At 42.3% G+C, this 19664-nt stretch overlaps 1 protein-coding gene across 4 annotated transcripts; it reads right to left on the reverse strand.

Moving 5' to 3' along the window:
- Positions 1-85: 85 nt before the first annotated feature.
- Positions 86-18479, reverse strand: LOC134847707 (uncharacterized). 4 transcript variants are annotated; one of them, XM_063864882.1, is made up of 6 exons: positions 18457-18479; positions 1784-1893; positions 1068-1150; positions 936-998; positions 772-871; positions 86-198 (listed from the first exon to the last, which is right to left on the reverse strand). In XM_063864882.1, exons 2-6 carry the CDS (start codon positions 1880-1882, stop codon positions 115-117), a joined length of 429 nt encoding a protein of 142 aa, XP_063720952.1. In that variant the 5' UTR covers positions 1883-1893; positions 18457-18479; the 3' UTR covers positions 86-114. The 4 variants fall into 4 exon arrangements, 1 of the variants encoding a protein (XP_063720952.1); XR_010162874.1 differs by lacking the exon at positions 18457-18479 and having other exon boundaries at positions 1068-1703; positions 1784-1895; XR_010162872.1 differs by lacking the exons at positions 1784-1893; positions 18457-18479 and adding an exon at positions 1347-1776.
- Positions 18480-19664: the final 1185 nt, after the last annotated feature.

Raw genomic sequence — 19664 nt, forward strand, 5'->3', positions numbered from 1 at the left:
TTTTTAAGGCTATAAGATGCTTTTATTAACTTGATGAGATGTATCCACCTGTCAGGCACATCAGAAAAAAACACCAGATGGCGAATTCTCCAGTTCAATATCTTATCAATAATATCAACTCAATTTAACAGGTCGTATTTGAAAATTAGAGAAACTTAATACAGCAATCGGTTTGCCAATGATCAATCCTAGAGGGACCTGAAACAACACTTTGATGGATACTAACACACAAAAAAACTCTTTTTCATTTAGTTTTCTTCTTGAACCACTAGCAGGATTTTCATTTCAACAATAACGCTCACGCAATGCTCAGGTTTTCGATCCACATAACCCTTTTATTTGAAGCAGGGGCGGATCTAGGATTTTCTCGAGGGGGGGGGGCGGATTTTCAAAAAATTTTCCAAAATTTTGACGACGACCTTTTTTTTTTTTTTTAGGTCGACCAAATTGATTTTTCGAGCTCTCCCAGAGCACTGTTTTGCCCCAATTTTGGCAAAATTTTCTGCGCCGCAGGCAAATTTTTGACAAAAAATAGCGTTTTTTTTGGCGCGCGCTCCCCCTCAAAGTTAGTATATATTGGCGCCAAAGGCGCCTGTAGAAAAATTTTAGGGTCGGTCTGCCAAAAATGGATTTCTGAAAAAGTATCAAAGGGGGGACCCTTTGGGTCGGCAGGGGGTCGAATCCCTGAGGGGGGGGCGTCCGCCCCCCCCCTAAATCCGCCCCTGATTTGAAGAATATTCGTGGGAAACCAGTTGCAAAAACTCAACTAACGGGTCCGTAATAGAAGCTGTCTTTAAATAATCGGCTGTTAGCCGACTGAGCCCAAAAATGTCCTTTGCCAACTCGAACTTGCTCATTTGACACTCGCTTCCTAAATTAGGATTTCAGACTACAAAGCGCTTCCAAATCAAATTTTTATTAATACTTGAACTCACGCAAAAAGATCGCCTTCAAAACCTCCCGCTAATTTAACTGCTAGCTTTTTTTCTTCTGGATGACTGAAATTTAGAGCAAATCAGTACATATGAATTAATTAAAAGAATTTTGATGATGTTTGAACAATTTACCTGAAGACAACGAGCTCATTCTTTCTGATGGGGTGAAAATTGAACTTTTTTATTAGGACCCATTCCCGATCGTAGAGAAACGGCTAAAAATATGAGATGCGAAAATGTTCACGACTCCATTGCCAAATAATTCTTTACTCAAGGTCTAGATTTTTTATTTCAAGTGATGTAGGAATGTTTTTGTTAATGTAAATATCTACCTCTGGGATCAAAATGAAAAATGCAACGATTAAACTATTATGGACAAAAAACTCAGAAAATCATTGACAACAATAATACTCTTTCAAAGTCTTCAATCAAAGTTGATTTCTAAATCGTTGTAATTCTCCACGAAAGACAAGTCTAAGGGAGGCAAATTTTCCAGATCGTCTTGAGGCGAAGCTACATCTGTTGAGCTATCCCTTAAGACTTCTGTTTTTCCTGGTATCACTCCTGTGATACTATGATCGCCTTCTCTTTTGATTGTTTCGTAAAAATTCAACTTGATACGTGGCAACGAATCTTCGCAAGCTATCATGTCCAATATCGAACACAATTGCTCAAGATAAGTTAGATAAGAACCAGCTAGCTGGACAGCATGAACGTTAGAACGAATTTTCCCATCAAATGGAACTACTAGCCTCAGATGCTTGAAAGCTAAAGCGCATTCCTCCCTCCAGTTTCGTCCCTTAGCCGTCATTTCAAATTAAATTATCTTAAATAAAATGAAAACTCACCTCCATCGACCTACCATCTACTTGTCTCACACTAATATAATTAGAGCATACACCACATCCTAGTCCAACTGACAGAAATGAGTACAAAAATTCTTTCATTTAAAGCTTTTCTGAAAATTACACCGTTGACAAATTTAAATTGGAGAAAGCATTTAAATTATTAACTCAACGTTTTCAAACAATTTTTTTTTATAACAAAAAAAACTAAATTACAAAAGGGGCTATTCCGTTTAGTTACGGTAAGCGCACAAGCAGGATAGGGCCATACCAGCGATATAAAAATGCATATATATATCAGCAATGAAGTCATAAATCAGCATTAAATGCATCGTCGTAATGTTAATTTATCTTAGCCGTCCTTCCTCTACAATAGCGCTTATGGAGTTGTCGATAAATTGAACTTTGCGTAGCGATCTGCACCCCCTTTGTGACATTCGACCAGAATGGCCAAAATGCAATCTCTGCAGAAATCGGAATTTTAGCAGTAAGCCTTCCGGATTGATGGTTTTTATGAACTAAGGGCGTTATTGGAACGTTTAGCCAAACGGTGAAGGCTGGAATATTCTAGTATTTTAAAATTTCAAAAATTCGAATGATGACGTCACATTTCTGAGAAATGCTGAAACGGCCATTTTTAACAAAAACGAGTGAAAAAAGAGAACAACAACGTTAGTTGCGCTGACGAGAACAACTTTATCGAAATTGAAGAAGTCGAAATTGAAGAAAAACAGCAGCAGATTGCAGAGAACGTTCCGAGTTGCAACTATTGTGCTGCTACAATAGTTGCAAGGCCGTTGCAAACAACGGTGAAGGGTAAGAAACCAGCCTTCCGGATTAGGAAGAAATCAAGATCAAGGAGCTTGATTCACCGGATTCAAGAATCCGGAAGGGTCTCGGGACGGAAAACTTTTATTGACTCATATGAACTTTTAGCATCCTGTCATGTCCTGACTTGAATTTAGTTGATATTTGGATTAGTTTTGACAAGGATGAGGTGCTAAGAGTTGGGGGGAAAGGGTTGATCCATCTTCGATGGAGATGATGATTCTTATCTACTGAACAAAAACAATAGTAATATAATAAGTAGTAGCCCTGTTTTTAGGAGTGACCTCGTGGTCTGGGGATACTGAGACCCAGCCATGAGCTCACTATTTTTGCATGTAATTCAGTTAATTTGAGCGTTCTGGTCGAAGCCGGAGAACAGTAACGTTTTTGTCGACCCGATGTTAGAAAGACCACCGAAAAGTACTGGCTTGGTAGAGACGGTGAAAAACATGCAAAGCTCTGTTTAGACGCTAGCCAGTCGTCTTAAGACTTAGTTTTGTTATCCGTCGATATGTATCTTCCGGGCGAATGTTACATGTATGTTTTTATGGCGCTCCTGGGTGTTATTTTTTCATAACATCATGACCGGCGGAACCGTTAACGAGCACTCCGCGCCGAGCGGATGCTCACATTAACGCCCTTAATAGGCCTAAACTGCCGGGGCGGAAGGGTAGTTCGGAACGCGGAAGCCTTCCGGATTACCGTGAATAGTTTTTTAACCTAGTTAAGACCGAAAATTCACGAACCAGGAAGGGTGGGGGGAATCATGAACCCCTCATCCCCTGAGTGGTTTGTGACCAAAAACACTTAAAGATATAAGCAAAACCAAACAAAAAGTAGTATAGTACCCAAGAAAAACAAAAAACATAAAAAATAACCGAAAAAACCAAAAACAGTAAAAAAGTAAAAAATCAGTAGAAATCATCCCCCCAGACAAGATGTGATTCAACCCCCCCGTTTGTTGTTGATAGATATATTGTTTTTACAGGCATTTATATCAGTCAGGATTGTTACGATCAGTTTTGTAGCCCGTTTGTGAGGCTTGTACTGTAGGGTTATTTGAGCATTTAAGCACGTTAATGATAAATTGCGCTCAATCCGGAAGGGTCAGCTGATTTGCGCTCAATTCGGAAGGGTCCTGGGTGAAGACCGATCCGGCAAGCAGTACAAGGAGCAACAAGAAGGGGCTCAACGACAACAACAATCGACTGTTGGGTATCGTTAACAAGTTTTGTATCCCTTTTGGTACAAAAAGTAAGATAGTAATCTGTGGGGGGCTCGACAGTGCTGCACTGTGGTGACCCTTCACCGAACTGCGAATATCCGAGTTAAGCACCTTAATTCGGATAATAAACAAACCCGGAGGGGTATAGTATTACTAATATTATTACTTATATAGCCTATATTAATAGTCTTATATCGTTTTTCAGTGAAAAACAACGAAAACAGACCGGTTTTTAGGGTCAAAATAGCGATATTTTGATCCCCCCACAAGTCGCGATTTTCGAGATATCGATATTTTTTGAAACGGAAAAAAGCGCTAAGTTAGTGTGTTACATCGTAACTGCACTACTGTAATAAGTAGAGCCGGTTAACTTTAGTTCGGAAGTGGTTGGAACTAGTTTGGTACCAAAAACCAAATTTTCCCATTTTTTGATAGTAAGAAACACTATAAAATCAGAAAATTTTTTGAAATCTTTGAGTTAGGACAGCAAAAATAGTTGTTCGGACAACGTCCACTAGTGAATCTACGAGTTTTAAAACCCGCTACCCGAAAGCCTTCCGGGTTGCAGAGAAATCGAACATAACGTGTTTGATTTGGTGGATTCATCAATCCGGAGGGGTCCAGGTAGCATAGTTTTTCGCAAAATTTTTCTACAAAAGCGTTTTAGATCGGGTTTTTTGCATTGAACTAGAAGGGTATAGGCCTTCTGAGCTCAGATCAATAATTTTTAGGTCGAAAGGACCAGATTTGCGGAAAAAGTTAGGTGGAACCTATAAGAGAGAAAATTTTTGAGTTTGGAAAAAAGACGTTTTGGTTAATAACTTTGGAACTACAGAGCATATCGAGTCAATCTTGGTACCATTAGATCAGAAATTAGCTGATCTTACTAGTAGGAAAGAGAATTACTCAAAAAAGCGAGCGAGAAAATTTTTTGAGATTGTTTTTAGCAAATTACACAAATCCGGAGGGGTACACCCTTCACGTTTTATAAATTTTTCTGAAAACCCTTATACCCCTACCAAAAGTTGATAGCGATTGAACTAAGTAACTTAGGACAGTTCTAGACAAAAAGGGAGGGCTGAAGGCACAAGACAACCATAATAGAGTCGAAATTAGGCAAGTGATAAGACCCTTCACCGTTAGTGTGAATTGTCAAATAAGTGCCTTAACTTCAATCCGGAGGGGTCTAGGAAAGGACCATATACCCTTCCCAGTTAATTCAAACAGCATAAACGCAACGCAGAACGTATCCGGAGGGGTATAAGCTGAGATTAAGAAAACTACGAAAAGCTACTTTGACAGAGCTAAGGGCTCCCAATCCGGAGGGGTCGAAATTTTTCAAAGTCAGAGGGGTCCGAATCCGGAGGGGTCTACCTTCCACAAAACCGGAGGGGTCCGAATCCGGAGGGGTCTTGTAGTTGCTAATTCGGAGGGGTCCAAATCCGGAGGGGTCTACTATTAACTAACTCGGAGGGGTCCCAATCCGGAGGGGTCTATATTCTGACAGTCCGGAAGGGTCCTATTTGTGCCGATCCGGAGGGGTATTATTTTATTAAGGACTTAGGTAAACGAAAGAAAGACTAAAAAGCGAGAGGTATTAGGTTATTAATACACAGGCTAGGTATCATTGACTGCACTGGTAACTTGCCTTTCAAAAAGAACCAGACTAATACAAAACAGGTCCGAACTTGGATATTCGCGACACTAAGTCTAAATTAAAAAGAGCGTGACTCATTGGTGTGGATTGAAACATAATACGTTTTTGGGAAAAGTGACTGCCCTGAGGATTTTAGTAGGTCTAGCTCGGACAGTCCGAAGGCAGAATAGGTAACACAGTACTCGGTGGGTGCAATAGACGCCCACTTGAGAAAATTACTGCCTTCAAAGTTTTGTCTGTTTGGTGCAGCACCAAGCAGGGAAAGCTTTTTCTTTAAAAGACAGGTTCGACTATCGTACTGCGACCGACTAAGAGTACAAGACACATACGTTTTTTTATATATACATTCATATTGTGTCAATATATATTTTTTGTGTTTTTTTTTATTTTAAATCAACCTAAACTGTGCTTGATTGGGTAGTGAGTACACTATCTTTTAAAATTGACTGATAACATCATATTGTGCTAGTTTCCAGATCTTTGGACCGATAATCGGTCAGTGTGAATAAATTTTATACAAACTGTACTCTGACAACATACAGGGATTCGTGGTCACTATTTAGTAGAATCTGGTGAAATTTATTGTGTTGTGTCATTATTATTGTTAATAAAACTATAAGGTCTCTAGCAATTGAGTCAAGAGTGGGCATAGGAAAATGACAAATAAAGAATGAGTTTAGACAAGTCAAGGATACCAAAACGAGGTAATAGCTCTAGGAAATTCATACCTGAAAAGCAAAGAAAAACGATGACCGATCCTTTTGTGGATTGGATCAAGCGAACCCGGTCCGATAAAGAGGAGACGGTTTCAGGCAGAATGGTTGAAACGAGAAGTCAGAAGACCTCAGAAGAGCGAAGAGAACTGTTAGAAGTGGAGGTCATTACGGACCATACCATGAACGACAACCAGGGAGTAAATGGACTGGAAGGGAGAGGCAGAAGGCTGGCGAGTGAATCTACTCCGGTAGAACAAGGCCATGATTTTGCCACTTCCACCGGGACATTGGATCGAGAGGAGATGTCGGAACTGTCCGACATCTCAACTGAAGTAACGGCAACTAGAAGATCTCCGACAGACAACAGTATGATGGCAAGCGGAACTGGGAAACAAACAACCTCATCATCGTTCTCAGAAAGAATGAAGAACACCTTCGGAAACATCTTTCCATTCAGCATGGGAGGAGGAGCAGGAAACGATGGTGAGTCCCAGGAGGAAGAGGATGAAGAGGAGCAAGGGGACTTTGGATCTCAAGTCAGCCTCAATAGTTCGATCCAGGAGAGTGAGGCACACGTCGGAAGAGAGACTGGAACCATGGATAAATTTGGTGTAGTGACAACGATAAGCAAAGAGGCAAACACACCGGGCCAGTCAAAGGACTTCGCGATTAGGACAAGTTCGGAGCCACAACCTGGAGAGAGTAGAACCAGAGGGCTTGGCAACGCGTTAATGGATCCTGAATTAAATAATGAAAAGACGTTGAAGCAGAGAGTCAAGGCCCGGATCTCGACAAGCACGAAGTTACCTGGGACCGACAGGGTTACACCACCACTAGTGACGCCACTCATGGATAACGGGGCAGCACTAGAGGAAGCCTTAAACAACATAGTGGGCAGTTTAGGAGAACAAAATGAACTGATGTCGATAAGGATGAGTGAACTAGAAAGAGCAGTTCACATTGAAAGAGAAAGTCTGCGGGAAGAAATAAACCGCAACAGACAAGAAGTTGGCAGAAGCGAAAAACGCTTGAAAGAAAGAACGGACGAACATATGACGAGGAACTTGTCGCGAATGACAAGAGAGGCGGAACAGAGGGAGTTACGCTTAAGAGCCGACATGGAGAAGTTAAGAATTCAGCAAGAGCAGTCTCTTGGGTCTCTTGACACAAAGATAGACGCGATGATGGAGAGGCGAACTCAGGCTATCATGGATAGGTTGGACGGGCTACTAAGCAGCAAGAGTGGACCAAAAGAAGGAGAGCCGAACTCGGGGGGTCCGCGGTAACGATTTTGTTGCGACTTTCGTTACTTGAACGCGGTAACGATTAAAGATGCGTACCCGATACCGCGAATAGACGAGAGCCTATCTAAACTTGGTGATGCAAAGTTCTTCACCACATTGGACTTGGGTTCTGCCTTCTGGCAGGTTCCTCTGCGAAAGAAGGACAGAGAGAAAACCGGATTCGCGTGCGAATTGGGGTTGTACCAGTGGAAGAGGATGCCCTTCGGCTTGTGCAATGCAACAGCAACTTTTCAAAGGCTGATGGCTCAGGCTTTGACAGGAGTGACCAAAAAGTACGGGAATCTCTTGATGTGCTACATGGATGATGTAGTCATAGCGACACCGACCCTGGAGGATCACATTGATCGGCTCGACGAGGTCTTCGGATGTATGAAAAGAGCAGGCTTGAAATGCAAACCATCGAAATGTGAAATCCTTAGGGATTCGATCAAGTACCTGGGAAGAATGGTGGACAGGCATGGTGTGAGGCCAGATCCAGAAGCAGTAGAGGCTGTGCTGACATGGAAAGCTCCTAGAACGGACACACAGCTCATGAGCTTCCTAGGGTTTGCCAATTACTACCGTGAATTCATTAAAGGATATGCGGACAAGGTGTATCCGATGCAGAAGCTGATGCGCAACAAAGGGAAGAAGTTCGAATGGAACGATGAGGCACAAGTTGCTTTCGAGAACATAAAGCGGGAACTGTGCGAAGCGCCAGTGCTGGGCATGCCTACAGAAAAGGGCATGTATGTTCTTGACACAGACGCATCGGTGGTGGCCATCTCAGGAATATTGCATCAAGAGCAAGAATGGAACGGAAGAACAGTTCTCCGTCCCATTGCATACGGCAGCAAAGTCTTGAGTGACACAGAGATGAAATATGGCGCACCAAAAGCAGAAATGTTTGCAGTAGTCACCTTCGTGGAGAAGTACCGTGCATACTTGGGGAGCGCTCCCTTCAAGTTACGCGTGGACAACAGAGCGTTATCCTGGTTGAAGACCTACTCGATGGATCAGAGTTATATTGGTAGGTGGATAGTAAGACTGGATGGCTACCATATGATAATCGAACATAGGATGCGTGACAAACACCAGAATGCTGACAGCCTCAGTAAGAAAACTGAATTCTATGAAAGATTGGAGCAGAAGCAGGCCAATCAGGCGGAAGTAAAGGAGGGATTCTCGTTTCTGGACAAAGAAACTTATGAAGCGCTTCCCTTAACGAGATGGTTGGATAAGTCTGGACATCCAATTCCAGGGCATCCTGAGTTACCTGTAGAGAAAGCAGCCGAGATAAAGATCCTGTCCAAGGAGGATCCGGTCCCCTTGGATTTGTTGCTGCGCTCGAACCTGGTCCAGCAAGAACTCTCTCGCATGAATATAAACAGCCTCTCATTATTGGATAAAACGGTGCAAGTCACACCACAAGTAATGCGGATGCTGGGTGGATTGTTAGAAAGAGAAGTGACCAGAGATGACCCCGAGTGGACAGCAGCAGTGGCATCGCTGACAGTCAGTGAGAAGGTGAAGATCATGCCGTCCAGACGACAACACGAAGAGAACGAGAGGGATTGTAGGACAATAGTTCAGCAACTAGTATCCTCAATACCCCAAGAGATTTTAACCAGTACTTCTTACGGACAGAAAGGACAGGAGAGCGGCAGGCAAAAGAAAACTGTCACCTTTGTAGACCGGGATAAAGACGGTGAAGTTGTAAAACAAAATCTGCTGCAAGACTATTTGTCCGGGGAGAAGGATGAGGAGAAAAACCAGCGATCACAAGATCAACACCCGGGACAAGTGAATTGGTCCGGGGAGTCCGAGATAGACGAGAAAATTCCTGATGAGAAACAGGACCTAGAGAACAAGGTTTTGTCCGGGGAGTTCAGATGGATGCGAAGGAAATACAGACATGATCTGGAGGAGCGTGCAGTCTCCAGCACAACATCTTGGACGGATAATGATTCCCGAAACTCAAGAATGGATACCTATTCCGACAGGAATTCGACCTCGGGATCAGAACTGTCAGAACTAGCGATACACACGCTACTAGTGGAAACTCGGGCGAGAGACCTGGACAGAGAGGTGTACCAGGATCCGGACAGCGATCGCTACCTTATACCGAGCGAAAGTGTCTTTGACAACGCAGCGGATGACTTAGAAACAATAATAGTATCGAAACGTTCGATGAGCTTATTGCCACAGAAAGAAGCAGTCAGGACTGATCTTCAACCGTTTCAGCAAGAAACACAACCGTTGGCGAAGATTTGGTGTGTTAAGATGGAAGAAGACACACATCAGCCCAACGAGCTGAATAGTCAGATGAGGGTCATGAAGACGTACTTGAAGGCGAGATACAGACTCTCGGACCTTCTAAGGGCGCAGAGAAATGATCGCATGACAAGCAACCTAAAAAGGTGGATAGAAAACGGTGCACCTGACAAAGGTGACCTAGAAGAATACAGCTATAGGATCCTGAGACAATACTTCATGCAGAAGGAGGGGAGATTATATCTGAACAAGGACGGGATCGTGGCTTGCAGGAGAAGAGAAGAAGACAAGGTCTTATACAAATATAACGCGATAGTGTTGCCGCAACTCTATCAGACAGAACTATTATTCAGGTCGCATGATCAGATGGGCCATCAAGGGATCGACAAAGTGTATCAGAGGATCCTGAAGCGCTTTGAGTGGCCTGGAATGAAAAAGGCATGTGAGAAATGGGTAACAGCCTGCCTGTCATGCCAACAGGTCAAGGATCCAAGGAAGTTGCGATTTCCTTTACAGTCGATTGAGTCGTCTGAATTCAACGAGGTGGTGCAGATAGATCACCAGAAGATATGCATGACAGACAGCGGTTACAACCAAGTCTTGGTCATGATAGATCACTTCACGAAGTATGCAGAGGCCGTGCCCTGCATAACTGCCTCGGCGGAAGAGACATGCGACCACCTGATCAATACGTGGATAGCAAGACATGGTTGTCCAATGACGTTTCAATCGGACAATGGAACGGCTTTCGTAGGCGAGCTTACGAAAGAGCTTATGAGACGGTCACAAGTCGCTCAGGCTCACTCCACGACATACCATCCTCAGACGAATGGCTTAGTGGAAAGACAGAATAGGACGTTAGTGTCGATGCTGAGGGTATATTGTTCCAGGTACATGACCGATTGGGACAGATACCTTCCACAGGTGATGGGAGCTTATAATAGCACGCAACACTCCACCACTGGGGTCAGCCCATACATGATGCTGACGGGACACGAGAAGTCTTTACCCTTGACATTCTTCTACCCAGAGTATGAGGGGAAGAAAACATCTCCACAGGTTTACGTGAGGGATGTGATCAGACGTCAACAGGAGTTGAACGATCTGTGTAGACGAAATACTCAGCAAGCACAGGCAAGGCAGAGGAAAAGATTCGACAAGAAAGCAGCTGGTGCAAAAGCTTACTCGGTGGGAGACTATGTATGGGTATTTCAGAACGTTATACCACCGAAAGGGACAAAGAAACTTCTAAAGAAATGGAGGGGACCCTTCATGATTACGGAGGTGCACCAGGAGGGACGCTTTTATAGACTGAGTACTGGCCGGGCCGCCCACTACGAGAACATCAAGCCACACAATCCATCGACAGAAGACTGGTGTATACCTGCAGACATGGAAGAAGGGGATTATTTAATGATGGATCCTGCTTGTGAGGTCAATGAAAAGGGCACCAGGGAGAAGAACGATGGAAACGAGGTCGTAGAGGAAGGTACGGATACACCATTGGACCTGGATCCAAACGAACAGATCGAAGCGGAAGATGAAACCTTACCCTACGCAGAAGAGGATTGGCGGGAACCCGAACAGACAGCGGTTCCCAAGAACTTGGAACCAGATCTTCCGCTCACGATTCAGACTCGTCAGAAGGACGGGACGAGACAAAGAAAGAAATAAAATCCTTACGGTGACGACTTTGTAGTGGATAGGATAGATCTAAAGAATATAGTGGAGGAAGTAGTGGGTTTAGAGGAAATAACCGTGTCACAAGACATTGACATAGTCGATGATCACAACGATGAGTGGGTTGACGACTGGTCGAAACCCGAAGTAGAATTCGACGATGAGCAACAGCAGTCAAATGAACAAGACCTGACGAACCTGCGCGTCTTAGAGTGGCTGAACGAAATGACATCAGACCCTAAAGAGACCAACGTTACGATTCAAGACGTAGATCGCGAAAGCGCGAAATACATTAAGACCAAACGAGATGATCCTTCCTGGGCTGCCCAGGAAGGACAACTTCTCATTCCAGCTTCTAACCTTGACTTAATACCCGGTATGCGATCGACGGGGACGCCGATGGATATTTTTGTCCGGGGAGTGGGGGTAGGACTTACCCACACTGAAAACTTGATAATAAAAAAATTAAGAATAGCAATCGAAACAGAGATGAACATCAGACACAGCGAAACTTATTGTAGACCATCAGGAGCACGATATTTGGTGGGCTCAGCGTTGGCTCCAATGTGCAAGAGCAGATATCCTGTACATTTCGTAGCTGTGGACGTAAAGAGTACAAGAACGATTGTGGATCAAGCCTTCTCAGTGCCGAAGTGTGTGAGATTAGCGAGGATGTCTGAAAAGTCTTACGAGTTACTATGTAAGATGTTCTCAGCAATTCCAGAGAGAACCAAAGAAGAGTTGGAGTCAATACTAGGAAAGAAGTTCATGGGATATGTGAGCGGGAACTTCAGTGACTTCGAAAAACAGAAACAGGGAGGATCAACTGTCACAGATTACAATGCAGTAGATGAGAATGATGAAATCCACCGAGTGATGATGGAAGTGGAACCATTGCTGGAAGCTTCGGGAAAACGTAATTGGAGGAGCATCATGTTGACGCATGATGAGTTTCCTTGCCACTGCTTGCTGCAGACCTGGTGGTATCCCAAGCGTAGTAATCTGATGTTGATCTGGGACTCTGGAGAGCTGCTCTCCATGGGTTTACCAGATTCATCACAGCCCGTAACAATAGTGATAGTGGGAGTTATGATGGCAATACGATGGCTGGAAGCTCATGTGAGAGAAAATAATAGACAGGAGGCACCGACGAGAGAACAATTGCGGAAATTAGATTGTCTAAAAGATTTAGATCTTTTTGAGACAATGTGCAAAGTTCTAAACATTCCGATGGAAGTGAAGAAGATATGGGCAAGAAAACGATTGATGCCATGGTTCAGAGCTAACATGACTGCATGGTTGTACGAGTATGCGAAAAAGCATATGTCGAAGCATGGCAGAGTATACAGTGAATATCAGCTGGACATTGGGGCAGGAGCTTTCAAGCGAGCTTTCGTGACCCATCGGAATGCAGTGACCACCGCTGTGAAAAGAATTTCCAGGACGAGCGAGCGTAGTGGAAATGAGAAGGCAGAGATGCTGAAAGAAGATTTGGAGAGAAACGTGACGTTGTGTCTCCACAACAGCTTCTGTAGAAACAGAGAATCAAACGTGGATCCCCTACCTTGCTGTAAGCAGAGGGTGGAAGAGCAGAAGTGTTGGAGGACGGCTTCCAACAGCGTCAGGATAGTCAATGACGTGCTACAAGACACGGAAACCGAAAGTGCGGAGTCAGTGTCACAGGAGGAGGAAATGGAGCATTGACGAATGGTCGAGAAAACAAGAGGCAGCAAGAAAGAAAATTAGAAGAATTTAGAAGTTTTAGAACTTCTAAACGACGAAAAAGAAGAGAACAAAGGGATGATGAAGAAAAGTCAAAACTCAGAATTGTTTTATGTGTGTGAAAAACTCAAGTGAGAAACCAAGCAACCAAGTTGTAATTGAAAACTGAAACATTTAGTTGAGTTTTGAAATTGTTGCATTTATAAATTTGCATTTTGGTTTTAGTTGAAGTGGCTTTAGAGACACTCACTTATTATTTATTTAGAAAGGCTTGAGGGAAGAGTATATTTAAATATTCCAGCCTGCATGATGGTTTTTAATCACTTAGGAAAACTGATCACTTTGTGGTGATGTGGAAGGCTTGAGTAATCTCTCGAAGAGGGAGATTGTTGCATTGTTCTTTCTAACCACAAAGTTTCTTAGTTTTAATATTCAGGACAATAAACAAGCAAGATTTCCGAAGGGAAGGAGCATAGTAGGATAATTTTAGCTTGTTGGTTGGCAGGACTGTCCTGCAAGCCAACACCTTTTAAATCTAAGAGAAAAAGTTTCAATCGGGACATTGACACTGGAAGTCAGAAAATATGTTTTATCTTAAGTCACATCCTCAGAGTGCAGGTTAATGAGAGAATTTGAAGGCTATAATGATGTAGTATGATGCCATTTATATTCTGCAGTGAGTCGATGTGACGTAGATAAAAGTAATTTCGTGCATTTTGTAAATTCTGTTCGATGACACTGTAACCGTTTAGAACATTGCGCGACTCAATGAGGACATTGACCGGACTGTCCGGGGAGTATGTGACATTCGACCAGAATGGCCAAAATGCAATCTCTGCAGAAATCGGAATTTTAGCAGTAAGCCTTCCGGATTGATGGTTTTTATGAACTAAGGGCGTTATTGGAACGTTTAGCCAAACGGTGAAGGCTGGAATATTCTAGTATTTTAAAATTTCAAAAATTCGAATGATGACGTCACATTTCTGAGAAATGCTGAAACGGCCATTTTTAACAAAAACTAGTGAAAAAAGAGAACAACAACGTTAGTTGCGCTGACGAGAACAACTTTATCGAAATTGAAGAAGTCGAAATTGAAGAAAAACAGCAGCAGATTGCAGAGAACGTTCCGAGTTGCAACTATTGTGCTGCTACAATAGTTGCAAGGCCGTTGCAAACAACGGTGAAGGGTAAGAAACCAGCCTTCCGGATTAGGAAGAAATCAAGATCAAGGAGCTTGATTCACCGGATTCAAGAATCCGGAAGGGTCTCGGGACGGAAAACTTTTATTGACTCATATGAACTTTTAGCATCCTGTCATGTCCTGACTTGAATTTAGTTGATATTTGGATTAGTTTTGACAAGGATGAGGTGCTAAGAGTTGGGGGGAAAGGGTTGATCCATCTTCGATGGAGATGATGATTCTTATCTACTGAACAAAAACAATAGTAATATAATAAGTAGTAGCCCTGTTTTTAGGAGTGACCTCGTGGTCTGGGGATACTGAGACCCAGCCATGAGCTCACTATTTTTGCATGTAATTCAGTTAATTTGAGCGTTCTGGTCGAAGCCGGAGAACAGTAACGTTTTTGTCGACCCGATGTTAGAAAGACCACCGAAAAGTACTGGCTTGGTAGAGACGGTGAAAAACATGCAAAGCTCTGTTTAGACGCTAGCCAGTCGTCTTAAGACTTAGTTTTGTTATCCGTCGATATGTATCTTCCGGGCGAATGTTACACTTATACAAAGTATAGAGCTCCTCAGGAGCGCGAAGCTTATTTTAGTTATTATGTAGTTTATAGATTATGGATAGCTTTCTTGTCTTTTTTCACTTAGTTTTTCGGCTAATCGCTGCATCGTCCGCGTGGCTGTTAGAGCAGCGCCACCGGTGCATCCAAAAATTAGCTGGCAGAAGCTACTCTGCTCTACGTTTAAAATTCTTTGCTGATATTTTCAGCGTTTCGTGGTATTTGTATGCATCCTTATGCAGTTTTCGCGATGTTTTGGCATGGGGTAGAAAATTTTCACATCACAGAAAGCGCGGCTGAATCGTGAACCCCAGAGTCCGTTTGCCTTAATGTCAAGTCGTACCTCATCTTCAGTTGTAGTTAAATTGTTGACAAAGCTTTCGCCTTGCAACGGCTGAAGTTTCGGCTCAATCTCGACGTCATGGCAAACCTCGTTATTGAGGTTGGCGAATGTGTCTCTAATTTCATTGTGTCTTATGTGTGTGTAACCACCCTTTGCACAGTCAAGCGCATGTGTCAAGTTAAAATCAGCACCACATGCACATGTGAGTGGGGTTTTGGTTGGTTCCCATCCGTATCTTAAGTAAATACCGTCTCTGAACTCTGATTTCTTCAGTTTGGAGTTGTATCTGCTCATTGGTAGAGCATTGAGCCAGTTAGAGGCTCCCTTTTCAGAGGCCAGGTCGATTGCGTATTTATCTGTTTCATTTGAGGAGTTAATGAGGTTTGTTTTTTCTTTTCGATTTGTTCTATCAGTTTTCAATTTTTTGATTTTCGTACATATTTTTTCTTTCTGTGTTACTGCTGTATTAGGACCTTGAGATTCCAGTACTAGTGATGTTTCCTTAGACCATTCTAGGTAGCTTTCATAATCGGATGGCAGCTTGATGTTAAGTCCGCCCACTTTAAGGGGTAAGGAAGATATCTCACGGAACTGGGGGTTTAAAGTGTCTTTATAGACTAGGTTAGGTAACAATTGTTCTTTGATAATATTTTCACATATTTCTAAGTTTTCCATAGTGTTAGGGGTTTTCCTCGCAAGAAATGAAAGTTTTTCTCGAACGCCTTTAGTATAGCAGGCATAAACGTTTTCAGGGGATGTTTTAGCGATTTTCGTTAGTTTTTTCAAAATTTTGATTTGCTCATTCTGTTGAAATTCGAGGAACTTTTTACATTCAGATTCTGATCCAATAACTGAAACAAGCATTCCGGCTCCTGCTTTTATAGTGATTCCTGTATTTGCGAAGATTTTCTGAGCTTCACCGAGATTTTCATCCTTGACAATGAATTGGCATTTGGATGCTTTCACGTGGTAGCGGAAAAAATTACCCAGTGATACAATTTTATCGAGGACGGTTCGTAGATTGCTTAATTTACCGACTGCATTTCCGTCGTCTGGGTACCATTTCTGGGTTACATCGTCTACTGCTAAAAGTTTTAGGAGGGAAATTATGGCTAGACCATACATGGCCATTGCTAGTGGATCCCCCTGGGTTGTCCCTTCTTGAGAGTAGATTGTTTTTTTTTGTTAACGAATAGCTTAGATGTATTGGAGAGGAGTGTTTAATCGCTGTTAAAAGGGAAGGGCAGGTATTTTCTATGTTTTTTAATGCCAGCTTTCGGTTCAGCGAGTTGAAAGCGTTTTTGGCATCTATCAGTAAAACAGCGTCGAGGGAAGTTTTGCTGTATTGATATCTTAGCGTGTGGATCGCATATTCAAAGCCACATTTTTGTCCTAGGCAGAGTTGGTAGTTTGAACCGAGCGAGATGAGTTCTTTTTTAGGCATTTAGTTATTGTTCGCCCTCCTATCCTACGCATAACTTCTCCTATTTCTATGGATCTTACCCCTGGATTCTTATCTAAGGGTATTAATCTGCATCCGTTATATGGTTCCATTAGTTCGGATTTAGTTCTTCGGTGGCCAATTTTTCGGCAATTTTAGCAATTGCTTTTGAAATTTCAACTGATTGTTGACCGAGGTGTGTTAAAATACGTCTCTATTCATTTGCATCGAGGCCAGATGGTCCATGCGATTCGTGCGTTCACATGGCTGCCTTCTTGATATGTTGACCGTTCATCTGATCAAACATCGATGGATGGAAAGGAATTGTTTCGTTTGAGACTGGTGTAAAATAGTTCTCATCAATTGGTTTAGATGGTGGGTGTTTCTCTATGAGAGTCTGTTCTACTGTCTTACCTTTGACAATCTCGTCGAGCGAAAGAACGCCTTTAGATGTGTCTGTTAGTTTTGCAATTGCGCTTGATATTTTTCCAGTATTCATTAGTTTGTTGAACTGTTGTGCTTCAGTTTCAGTTTTTCTTCTACTTTCTTTCAACAAGCGCATTTGCAGCGCCTTTCCTTCATTTTATAGTCCATTCAAGTGTCCGTCTTGCCATTGCTTGAGTCTCCTTGCTATTGTTTTGGATAAAGATCCATCAATTTCGGACTTTGTTTTGCACAGTAATAAGTGTGGAAAAATCATTGCTGCGTGCATTGCGAAGTTATTTTCGTTGTTTTCTATTAAGCTGTTCAAAGTTCTATTGAGGGTTTCAATGAAGTTATAACCAACTTTATTTTTTGACAAGATCATCTTTTACAGGCATGTAGCCTGGGCACGTTAAGCACCAAACACCTCCGCCTCGCAGTCTACTTTTACAAATAAGGCAGTGTGTTTGAGTAGCCATTTTGGGAAGGATGGCGGTGTCAAGCTAGCGAGAGCATTTATAGATTAAATTTGCATGAAAATTTGTAAAGAAATCATTACCGTAGAACGAGAAATGGATGCCATCACGGCAGAACATTTGAGGGGTTAGATTTAGGTTGAGGTTAGGTGAAATAATAAGTGTATGAGGGTGGACAAATCTATTTATCAAAATAAACAGCACATGATTATGAATATGAATTTTGCGGTTGAATTCGGAACTATTACAGTTCTGAATTGTTTTGGGGATGATCAGTGTCTTGTGCTGAAACTTGTTAGTGACGAGGTTAATCAAGTTTTTCCACTGCTGTTCTAATTCTTGTGGATGCAGCATGTTGTCATTGTATCCAGCAACTATTATTACTGTTTTTAGGAGCATTGGTCTGTATTGTAAAACAGTTTTAAACAGATCATGAAGCGTTGCGCCACGGTAGGAGTGAATTGTTGATTTTACTAGAGCTGGTTTGATATCTTTGGTCCTTGAAGTCCCGATAACTAGTTTCTGTGAGAACTCAGGGATGCGCCTTGCCTGGAATTGCGGCATGAACCTGAAACACAGACAACTGGGGCGAGAAAGGAAGCTCTTTGGGGTGATTTATGAATACTCTCACTTAGGATTTAAAATTGCTGAGGCAAAGGCGATGAAAAAAAAGAAAGGAGTGGTACAACCTGACGTCCATTTGTAGGTCGATTCACCAGCTCACTCCTTCTTGCGTCTAGTTACGCCAGGGAAACTTCGCTCGCCTACGGCTGGGATGGCGAGATTTGGTAAGATAACCAGAAGAGGAAAGCGCAGCGCGCATATGATATGAAAACACACAAGCGGTAAATTTGAACAAAGAACTATTTAATAAGTTTATCACAACAATTAGGCTAAAACAAAAAAAACTCACCTCCATCGACCTACCATCACTTGTCTCACACTAATTTGATTAGAGCATACATCACATCCTAGTCCAACTGACAGAAATGAGTACAAAAATTCTTTCAATTAAAGTTTTTCTGAAAATTACACCCATGAAAAATTTAAATTTGAGAAAGCATTTAAATTATTAACTCAACGTTTTCACACAATTTTGAGCATCTTCAGTTTTTACAATTCTAAACTGATACGTTCAAGCTGATCAGAAACCAAGAAAAGTGTCGTCACTTTTTTGCACTCTGTAACAGTCGTTCACTCAAGTCACATATGAGGATTCCTTTTTCGGTAATCAGAAGGTCAAAAGTATAATAGAAACCGAGCTTACAGTCTGGAGTCCCTTCATCACGTATTCCAGTCAAATTCTTGGAATTTTCAAGATATTGAAGTGATAATGATAAGAAGGAGATGATAAAAGTAGATGTCCTTAAAATTAAACTCGATACGTGTTACGTTTTTTTCAAAAAGAACACGCAACTCGACACGAGAAAATATAATTTACAAATATGATTGTAATATAAATAAAAAAACTTCGTCAAAGGTTGTTTTTTCAACTATTGTTACGCAAGCGGCGCTAAATCTGTATTGCCAGGGAGACTCTCTGTTTTAAAAAGCGGCGATGAATCTGTATTGCCAGGGAAACTCTCTGTTTTAAAAAGCTGCCTGCTCTGGGTTCCTCAGTCCATATGCTAAGGTTCCTACAAAACTTGCTCAAAAAAACTCTGTGCTGTGGTCAGCCGCGCCCTGAATCTCAAAAGCTCTATATACTTGTCATTCTTCCGCTCTTCGTCTTCAGCGATAGCCGTACCAGGGTTACAATCAGACCCGGCACTAATCCTAGGGGCGCAGGAGTCTACTTTCGTTACATCCCACAACAGCTGCTTAGCAACAGCCCATGGAATGAGCGTCGATCCGTCTGGTCGCTTCTGATTGGTCCTGTAGAGGTGTCGTGGTTCTAAAACAGAGAGAATGTGAGTAGAAGACAAACTCTGCCTGATAAGGGTATTTAGGTTCGAAGGCCTTTAAGAATCTCCCTGCACTTTTGAAACAGAAAAGGCCATGCCAATCATCTTGGGTAATGTCTTTTCCGCACACGCAATTATGCTGTTCGCAATCTTTAAATTTTTGTGCG

Source organism: Symsagittifera roscoffensis, chromosome 6 (assembly GCF_963678635.1).
Source record: "Symsagittifera roscoffensis chromosome 6, txSymRosc1.1, whole genome shotgun sequence".
Classification (NCBI taxonomy): Eukaryota; Metazoa; Xenacoelomorpha; order Acoela; family Convolutidae; genus Symsagittifera; species Symsagittifera roscoffensis.

Bases quoted from the DNA above. Each gene is read 5' to 3' on its own strand.
- LOC134847707 (XM_063864882.1), bottom strand. From the start codon at position 1,882: ATGAAAGAATTTTTGTACTCATTTCTGTCAGTTGGACTAGGATGTGGT. The intron at 1,151-1,783 runs GTGAGTTTTCAT...TCATATTTTTAG, and splicing joins TAGATGGTAGGTCGATGGAG to CCGTTTCTCTACGATCGGGA. The intron at 199-771 runs GTTAGTTGAGTT...GTGTTGTTTCAG, and splicing joins ACAGCTTCTATTACGGACCC to GTCCCTCTAGGATTGATCAT.